Source organism: Onychostoma macrolepis, chromosome 19 (assembly GCF_012432095.1).
Source record: "Onychostoma macrolepis isolate SWU-2019 chromosome 19, ASM1243209v1, whole genome shotgun sequence".
NCBI classification, from domain to species: domain Eukaryota; kingdom Metazoa; phylum Chordata; class Actinopteri; order Cypriniformes; family Cyprinidae; genus Onychostoma; species Onychostoma macrolepis.
In genome coordinates, this window is record NC_081173.1 from 3859111 (window position 1) to 3869684 (window position 10574).

The 10574-nt window shown below is 35.7% G+C and overlaps 1 protein-coding gene across 1 annotated transcript in view; it reads left to right on the top strand.

The window, feature by feature from the left end:
* phactr4a (phosphatase and actin regulator 4a) overlaps nt 1–5652 on the top strand; it is a 28402-nt gene extending 22750 nt beyond the window's left edge. The window contains 6 exon segments of the mRNA XM_058753022.1: nt 906–1062; nt 1146–1201; nt 1332–1393; nt 2025–2162; nt 2479–2555; nt 3920–5652. Coding sequence (XP_058609005.1) covers nt 906–1062; nt 1146–1201; nt 1332–1393; nt 2025–2162; nt 2479–2555; nt 3920–3935 — 506 coding nt within the window. The 3' untranslated portion in view covers nt 3936–5652.
* The last annotated feature ends 4922 nt before the right edge of the window (nt 5653–10574 follow it).

Sequence of the window (10574 nt, forward strand, 5' to 3'; positions counted from 1 at the left end):
GCGTAATGGTCTCCACTTTAAAACATGAAACTGGTGAATATGGTGTTAAAACTATAATTGCCTTTATTAGAAATTACTATAAAAAATTTGGGGGTCAGTATACTATATATAAATAAAAAAATATAAATATACACACACACATACATACATACATACATACATACATACATACATACATTCATTTTTATTTTGTTTTTGAAGAAGTTAATACTTTTATTCTGCAAAGACGGATTCAGGATTCAGACTCAAAAGTGACAGTTACATTGTTACAAAAGATTTCTATTTCAAATAAATGCTGCTCTTCTGAACTTTCTATTCATCAAAATAATCCAGTAAATATGTCATATTTTTTTCAGAAAGATAGCAGCACAACTATTGTGAGATAATAATCAGAAATGTTTCTTGAGCAGCAAATCAGCATATTGGTATGATTTCTGAAGGATCATGTGACACTGAAGACTGGAGTAATGATGCTGGAAATTCAGCTTTGATCACAGCAATAAATTATTTTAACATGTATTCAAATAGAAACATTAATTTTAAATTGTAATAATATTTCAGTGTTACTGTTTTTACTAGATATAGGTCAAATAAATGCAGCTTTGGTGAGAATAAGAGACTTGTTTCAAAAACATGCAAAAATCTTTCCAACCCCAAATATTTTAATGATAGTGTGCTTTTAAGCAGTAGATTTTTTTTTGGCATTCAAGTAAATGCACTGGAGTAATAGTGTTATCTCCTTCAGAACATAGTGGTTTGCTCAAACTCTTTGCTAACAGATATCTTTTATCAGTGCTTTAACCTTCTATCTGCTCAAATCATGAATGTTGCAACTTTGTTTACACACAGCATCAATACCAAGTTTGTGAAAACAGCTAATGAGGATTGTGCGTATATTTTGTCAGGTGGTCTTGCGAGCCGTGTGAAGCGTAAGGATACTCTGGCTCTAAAGCTGGAGCGTCAGCAGGAGAAAGAGCAGTCTCAGGACCAGGAGAACATCCCCTGGAACAACAAAGAGCAGTGGGAAGCTATCCGCAGCAAGATCGGCTCCACCCTCACAAGGTCTGCGACTGTGTGTTCACTGTGTGTTTATGGGGTCTTTGTACTGTCCACACTCACGCTGTGTATTTTGCATGTTCTCATAGGAGGCTGAGTCAGAGACCCACCGCACAAGAGCTTGAGCAGAGAAACATCCTACAAGGTCAGTCTTGCATCCATGGCCTTCTTGTCCTCATAGCATTTTTTGTTGTCAGTCATAGCTGATGTAGTTCCCAATTTTGTGATGCATCCAGAAAAGATTTTCTTAACATCTGCACGTTCTTTTGTTTCAGCCAAGAATGAAGCAGACCGACGGGCAGAAAGGAGCGAAATCAAGCGCAGACTGACCAGAAAGGTTTGGAGGCACACATCCATTATCTGTTTGTTTCTCATGAAAACCTCTAAAGCGCTTTTTTTGTTTGTAGACAAATACACTTCTGTTAAAATGTTTAGAGTCAGTAAGATTTTTCTTTCATGTTTTTGAAAGAAATCTCCAATGCTCACCAAGTCTGAATGTAAAATCAAAAATACAGTAAAATAAGTGCTATAGTGAAATATTATTACAATTTAAAATAACTTTATTCCCTCGATGGCAAAGCTGAATTTTGCATCACATTTTTTTTTTTAAATCATTTGAATGTGTCCTTGCTAAAAAAGTATTTTTGCTAAATTATATTAATAATATTGTAAAATTAATTATATTATAAATGTTGTTAATAATATTAATAAATATAATTTATTGATTTAAAAAAAAATTAATAGAATGATAGTATATGAGTTGAATTGAAATGAAATGAAATTTATTCAAAATGTAATATAAAGTAAAAATGTTTGACTACTCACTTATTTGACTTCTTAACTGTCACTGAATAATGGACAAAAGAATGTAAACTAATTTATTTATTTTATTTTTTCTCAAAATATTTTGGTGCGAGTAATCTAGCAGAGCGTGAAAGCATATGTTGCTGTTGTGTTTCTGTGTGCAGTTGTCCCAGAGGCCTACGGTGGCTGAGCTGCAGGCCAGAAAGATCCTGCGCTTTCATGAGTATGTGGAGTGCACTCACGCTCAAGACTACGACCGGCGGGCCGACAAACCCTGGACCAAACTCACACCTGCTGACAAGGTCTGAGCCAATCACTGCTCTCCGCTGCCCCCTGGTGCTGACCGATATAACAGCATTTAAATGGCAGCTTATGTAAATTGTAGAGAGTTACATAAAAACATTTGCACGTAAATTAAAACAGCAAAACCTCCTCGACAAAACAAATCTTATTTGAGAAGGCACATGGACAGTGAGAGACACTGTTTCTCAACCATCTTGACTTTAAAGTACTGGAATTTTACGTTGATTTGACCAAATGACATCTTAATTAAGGTGTACTGTAAGGTGTTTTCTAACTTGCTTAATACAACCAGTGTTGATGTTGTTCCTCTTCCAGGCGGCCATAAGAAAAGAGCTGAATGAGTATAAGAGCTCAGAAATGGAAGTTCACGAGGACAGCAGGATATACACCAGGTGAGAGACTTTTAACACTTTCTTAACTGGGATAAATGAATGTGTTTACACGCACAAGAATAGTCAGATTTGAATGGTTAACACCTTAACCCAGCTGATTTGATTTGATTTCTTTCCCAAATTGCATAGACTGCACTAAAATATGAGAGACAAATGTTTCTGGAGTTTAGGACACAGAATAAGACACGTGCTTATTTGATAACTGCTTTATTTCTTATTTGGGTTTATGCTTTATTTTTGTTAGATTAATTTAGTTTTTTTCTCTCTCCAAGGCAATGTTAGATGCCAGTGTTTCCTGTCATAGCTATGCAAAGATTTGATCTCAAAAACGGTATCATAGAGATCGTTCTGAGGTTAAATACAGATTTAATATCAAAACAAGAAATAATAGCTAAGTAAAAAGAGCTGCTAAAGTCTGATTTTGTGGTGGCGGTGCTTTAAAATTAAATTTTTATTATCTTAGTTTAAGTATTTTGAAAGTCTGACAGTAATCAGCCTTAAGGTTAACCCGGCCTGCTTTAAATGTTTCAAAATGATTAACAGTTGAAAGCATTCATTATCAATTTAATCAAAAAGTAATCAAATGTAATCTGTTACATTACTTTAATAAAATAATTGAAATAGTTACACTACGTATTACATTTTAAACGGGGTAACTTGAAATCTGTAACAATTACTAATTTAACCTTCCTTCCCAACACTGTCTGTATCTGCAGACACGTTCAAAAGTTTGGGGTCAGTAAGAATTTTTTTCTTGTTTTTGAAAGTCTCATGCTCAACAAGCTTGCCAAAAATACAGTAAGAAACCGTGATAATGCGCAATAATGTAACAAATCAATCACTATTTTCTATGTGAATATATAGTAAAATGTATTTTTTCCTCTGGAGTAATGATGCTGGAAATTCAGTCCCATGATCCTTCAGAAATCATTCTAATATGCAGATTTGCTGCTCAAGAAATATTTCAAATGAATATAAAGTTGAAAACAACAATTTTTATGTAAATACAAATCTTTTGTAACATTGTAATGTCTTTAAGGTCACTTTTGATCAATTTAATGTGCCCTTGCTGAATAAAAGTATTAATTTCTTTAAAAAAAAACAAAATCGTAGTGGACTTAAACGTTTGAATGGTTGTGTGTGTGTGTGTGTGTGTGTGTGTGTGTGTGTGTGTGTGTTCATTAAAAGCAATTCATTAAAAGAAATGTTCCTTAAAAGTCAAGTGAGAAATGTAGAATAGTAATGAAAGTATTTTTTCTCTCCTGAGTAAAAGCAGTTATTGGAACATAATGTGCACATGAACTTTAACCATCAACTGGACTTTATAACAAATATGTCATGTCTTCTTTCAATTCTTTTTGCAGGTTTCATCGGCCATAATCATCGTCTCTGAAGAGGAAGCCCCAGACGGATGAAAGCTGCAGCTAAAAGCCTTCATCTCACCCCAGCATCCTGTTTCCCATGATCCTCCAGCCTGCACTGACGAGTGTCGGGCCAGCCGCTCAGTGCTCTGGAGTCCAGAGGAGGAGGAGGAAGTGATGCGGGTGTGTGCTGGATGCTGGTACTTGATACTTCAGACACTTCTGGGGAGCGGGTTTGGAGGGCCAGCGCTCCGTAGAGTTCCCATGATTCCCACAGCGTGGACTGGGGTGTTTTTATAGTCTTTATGGTACACACGTTTCTGTGATCAAGAATACGCTCGTGTACCCAACAATAATACTTTTATGGAAATTATGACACTGGAGATAAACTGTTTTAGTGTTGAGCGATTGTGAGAGACTGAGAGTGTGAGTGTGAGTGTGTGAATGAGTGTGTGTGTGAGTGATGATATATGCTGTTCACTTATGCCTTAACACTGGTACATGATTTTTTTAGCCTGACCTTCGAGTAATACAGAAGAAAGTCTTTTGACACAGATGCATGTAACACTGTTTCTCACGCTGAACACACACTGACTGATGTGTGTGGATCTGAAAGCACATCTTTGACATTCTCAGGACGTCGGCACGCGGTCTCACTTTCTCTTTATGTGCATTTTACTGTAATTTACTTTTTCACACAGATAACACCTGCTTTAATATCTTTTTTTTTCTTTCTTTTTTTTAACAACATAGCACTTCACTTTAAATATTTCAAGGTGAATCCCACAAGAACACGCCATATTTTACCCAAAAATCATAAGAATCCACTAGATTTTATTATTAGATATTGCTAGATATTATTTTCATAATTTAAGCACATTTTCCCCCTTTATTAATTAATTATTCTTATTATAGTGTTGGATACTTTAATTTTGAGTTTTTTTTTTGTTTTTTTTTGTGCTTTTACTCATGTGCATTGTTCTCAATTGTAATTCTTGTTACTGTAATAGATTTTATATTTATTACAGTAAAATACTGTAATATTTTTTTTTTCATATAAACATTCATTTAAAAGCAATATATTAAAAAAACTTTCACATATTACCATAATGAGAATGCAATTTTTTTTTATTTTTTTTTAATATATTACTGGAATTAGATTTCTTTTTTTCTTTTCTTTTTTCACAATGCCAAAAATTGTAGTGATCCTAAAGCTTCATTTTCTTTAAGCAAAACTTTTTGTTTTGAGGTGAAATATGACTTGGACATGTTGTAGACAGGTTTGATGAGATTCAGCTGTAAATGATGATAAAGTCCACTGTACGTTGAACAATTTAAAACAAAATGGTTGATGTTACGTCATGGAGTCATTGTAAAAATCTTGGTGCATTTTTGAATGGTACATAAAAATGAAATCGTCACTGCTGGTTTTATGGTACACTTTGTTTTGTCTGCCACCAGACGGCCTGTGCACTGTATAGAGACATGCTGTAGATTGATTGTATTGTATATCTCGTCTTCCTGACATCAGAAATTTGTTTTAATTGTAATTATAGTATTACACTGTCCTGTTTTTATAAGGTGCAAACAGAATGACTACAGGTTAAGTGATACAATGATCCGGTACAAAAACAGCTGTATAGTTACTTTTTTATGTAAAGATATATTAAAAAGGTCTTTCAATTAATACATGTACATTCACTTCACTATTAATTAAAACTAAACTGTGAGCATCATTTGGTTCATTTTTGGGTTTGTTTTATGCAAGACATGTTAGTTGTGTACTCATACATGGTACATATCAGTGTTCCTTTGAAGCCTCATTTGATTGATTTTTACATCTGTACTTAATGTGTTCACTTACACCAACAAATATTTCAAAAATACCCTGTTTTTAACATTTACCATGGTGTAATGTCATGGGGTTTTGGGATGTTTTCCATTTGCATTATTTACCTGGGGCCTGTAGAGGGCACTATTGATTCACTCAGAATTACCAGTTGTCTCATGAATCTTATACCTGCCTGATCAAGAAATGTAAATGCATAAGATGTAATATATGTGTTGATAACACTATTTAGCAATGGTTGTGCAATGGTGATCCTTGTTCTTATAGTGTCTTGTGTTTAAACCGTGAAGTGTCTGTCTGCTGTGGTTCAGAGTTAAATCTAGCTTTTTTTATGAGCACTCAGAGGCTTTTGAAATGTTAATTAATAAGCTTGCAAGGGGGAATGCCATTGTGGCTCCTTTATTGATATGTTTATGAACAGCCCACCCAACATGACATTTTGAAGTTTTCGTGTATCATGAATTTTTAATGGCTTTCTGCTGCTCTCCAACCCTCTTCAACCCCGGCACTGCACTCTCTCATCCACGTACTGTCTCGCTCTCACTTTATCTGTCTTTCGCACAAGTTTCCCACAGTTAAGTCCCGTTCACACCAAGAGTGATAACTATAACTACAGCTTTAATAATCATTGTAATTCTGTGAGAATAGGGACGTCCACACCAAATCGAATGATAACGACACCGAGACTAGTCTCAGTCATCACGCCTTCTGCCATCGGTTTAAAGGTTTAGTTACACGAGACAATATCACTGGAATCAATTTCAAAACATTTAACCCTGACAGCCAATCAGAATCCATCGAACTAAAGAACACATGGGCTGCATCCTAAATCACATACTTCCCTACTACATTGAAGGTGAAAAACAGAAGTGTGTCTGAATTTGCTTTACTCATAAAAGAGTAGGCAAAACATACCGGATGACCCACTAACTAACTTCTGGCGAGATTCTGAAGTGTGCAAATGATGGACACTACTATCCCATCCAGATACCTTCATACTATAGACTTTATGTAGCTCTGCCCCTTTTCAGCGCTGCGTTCCTTGTCTTCTGTATTCCATTGTATTTCCACAGCGAGGAGGTAAGGTTGTACAAATTTATAAATGAACTACTTGTTTTAAAATCTTTCCGGTCTACTGACATTTGTTATGACATCTGCTTTGAACATTACAAATAAATCAATTCACTTCACCAGCTAATTGCTCTTCAACAGCAAGGCTATATACTGTTAAATGCTTTGACACAATCTGTATTGTAAAAGCGCTATATAAATAAAGGTGACTTGACTTGACTATAACACTACCGCAACAAATGGAAATTCAAAGATGATTTTAAAGAGAGTTGAGAGTTTATCTCCAACTAGCCTCAGCCACAGACTGCTGGCTGAATGCCTGATGCATATGGTACACAAAAATTGAGTTTTGAAGTCGTCATTGGATTGGTTGAATTATATAGGATTTCTGGGAGACGTGTGCACTGTAAAAAAAAACCAAGTTGAGCCAACTTAAAATTTTAAGGCAACCAGCTTCAGCAGATTTTTGAGTTTTCTCAACTTGTAGTTTTAAGTTTATACAACAAAAATTTGAGAATCTCCCACAAAAATAAGTTGAGCAAACTCAAAAATCTGCTGAAGCTGGTTGCCTTAAAATTTTAAGTTGGCTCAACTTGTTTTGTTTTTTTACAGTGTGTATTGTGTTCTTTAACGCTCCATCTCAAAACAAAGGTGAACTATCCCTTTAAAACTGTTAAGAGTTTTGACAGGGCACTGAAAATACTTTCAACACCATAAATGAATGTGAAAGGTTTTACAGGTTAGTTAGCCTATATCATCACCTCATTGGTCACTGATATCAAGAGCTTTACTATTCAATCATACAGAATTAGCTGAGAGCTATGACTTTAAGTAGACTCATTAAAGTGCTTCTGCTGCTCTCTTTTGCACTGAAGTGTGAAGCCTAACATATCGTATACCAGCGAAGTGCAGTCTGATTAATTGCTGAAGTGAAATACAATGTCAGATTGCAGAAGAGGAGTGAAAAGGGAAAAGGACAAAGGAGAGAGCATAGATATACATGAGAAAATGGAAAAATGTGATGGAAAGAAAGTTTGATTTCATATTCCCATATCCTCGCATAACCTGACAAATGATGGAGAATCAGTCTGTGGACTGATTTCAGCGATGGAAGTGGGCGGCTTCTTTTGGGGTTCATTTCCAACTGTCTGGGTACTATCCATTAATGTTCCAAAAATCTAAACTTGATTTGACTGCATAATGGAAAAGTTTTTTTTTAATTCAAAACAATAGCAATTGGTCTATAAATATTTATAACAGAAAAAAAAAAGATTTTAAAACCAATGAGCCGCTTGTAAAATGCAGATAAATGCACCGTAACTGCACATTCTACAGTACGTTAATGCATGCTGATACTACAGTTAAGGCTTGTTCACACCAAGAACAATAATTATATTGATAACTTTATCATTGGCCACACCACATTGGCTGTCAGTGTTGTCATTATAGTAGTTGTGTTAAGTTCCCTATTATAGAATTAGAATGATTATTAAAAATGTACAGTTATAACTAACATTGTAGTTATCGTCCTTGGCGTGCATGGCTTTTTAGGCTGATGATATATGTATCCTTGGTACTCTGAATAGGGAACGAGATGCTGTGTCAGTAGCTGATATTATGGGAACACCCCGATATTATGGTGTGACGATTGCCTTAAGCCATATAGAATCATGCCAAGTCATTAGCACCCAATGAGGCATTGCGTCACTCATGTCTCAAAAGAAACGCATCCATGCCATCACAGCTAAGGTTTCATCAAGGAGGAAAGCGGAGCAGAGCTGTGTAGTATGACTGGCCATACAGAATCTCTTTGCCTATTCAGGAAACCAAGGTTACATACTTTACATAAACAATATGTTCACTGACCACTGTATCAGTAGCTGAAAAGGCCAGTAATTTATCAGCTTATGAACCTAGACAGCACAGACTAGCAAAGATAAAACAGAACTTGGGAAGACCTGAGAACCAGGAGTCAAATTAACATCAATATTATAAAAATCAAGTGTAGAACTTCAGTTCTGGCAGGTCACGTTAGTCAAGCATGCATCCGCTGATGCTCAGCTCATCTATATCTACCCATAGGAATGTGACACCTATCATAGCATTTCTAAGTTGCTTATGTTGCTCAGGAGATTATTATGCTCCACCATCTCTAGCCTCAGTCATTCCCTAATGTCATCATCAAAAACACAGTGTATCACATACATCATTAATGTTGCTTAGTTTATATTTATGGTTTAGTCACTGTTTATGTATCGTTGTGCTGACTACTTTTTCATGCAAGGCTACATGAATGGGCGAGGAGTTCTTGCCCAAAGAGGTGAAGTAAACCCACATGCCTCATCGGCCATTGAAACTGTATCCCTTACCCAATGCAACGTCCTTTGCTTATCAGCCACAGATCTCCTGCCTCAACCACCAAAACAAACAAAGAATTGATTAGATTCATGCCAAAGTGTAGTCGATGCAAGTCTTTATGAAAACTTTTACTTTCCTGCAACACAATGGTCAAGATATAATCTGAGAGTGAAACAAAATTGAAGGATACTTGGGAAGATAAGCCAGCCCTGGCATAAGCAAGGCCTTTACAAAATCAAGAGCAAAATCCAGACATGCAGGACTGACCAACAGGGCCTGCAAATCTCCAATCCTTCTAAGAGATGACAAGGTCAAAAGCAATACCAACTAAAGAGGCAGAATTTCATCTGTATCTGATTCCAAAGGCTTAAAAGAAGGACCTGTTAAAGCCTCCATATACCACGGACAAGTTCCAAGAAGGATTGGCTAATCGGGAGCGCCGGATGGATTTCCGGTGGGACGCTCTGTTTTTTTGGCCACAAGAGCCAGTGTTGTCATGCCACTGGCGTTGAAATATGGATGCTGTCCTTAGACTGCCTGCACTCACAGCAGCCTCACTCTTTTTATTTCCCGTTTTGTGTCCCATATGAAAGCTATGAGGAATGCAGTTTGTCCCATATTTGCAAGTGAAATTATCTGCCGGCAGCTCCCACTTCACAGCGAGTGGGACTCGCACTAATGGCAATTCCTTTTCACTATCTGCATTTTGATTTTGCCAAATCAGTTTGGGCGAATGCAAACAACTTATTGATGATGAGCCCAACATCAGCAAGGCAGTAAAACAATCAGTCTACCTGAGGGAAGAGATCTTTCACTATTGTAAGTTAATACTGTTGAATACAGGAACAAAAGTAGGCTACATTAAAAAATAAATAAATACATAATATAAAATAACTTGTAGTGTATTCTTAAAATTGGACCTCATTATAGGAGTACACATCCAAGGACCAGAAGTAACTCACACTCTCTAAGTTTTCTTTAATTGAAAAAAAAAAATATATATATAAATATATATACAAAAATGTAAGTGCCATTCTTTAAAAAATGTTTTATTGAATGACGTTTCATAGAGGTCCAGTTATGCTTTCAAATTTCATGCCATTTGTATGTATGCAATTTCACAGTATTTTCACTTCCTAAATTACTACTACACTACTTGTGCAGGCACAGTTCTATAATGGTACAATTTACTCAGGTTGATGACATTTTTTTTTTTTGTATGACATTAAAATTATTTTTAGAATAATTGTTCATAAATAGGTTAAGCAAAACAAATTTATTTATGAGAACGTTTTAACTGCAGGCAGACATGGTACAGTAAATATTTTGAGCTTTCCTTAGGCTATCCCTTATTTTCTTATAAAGAATCACAATTGTCCC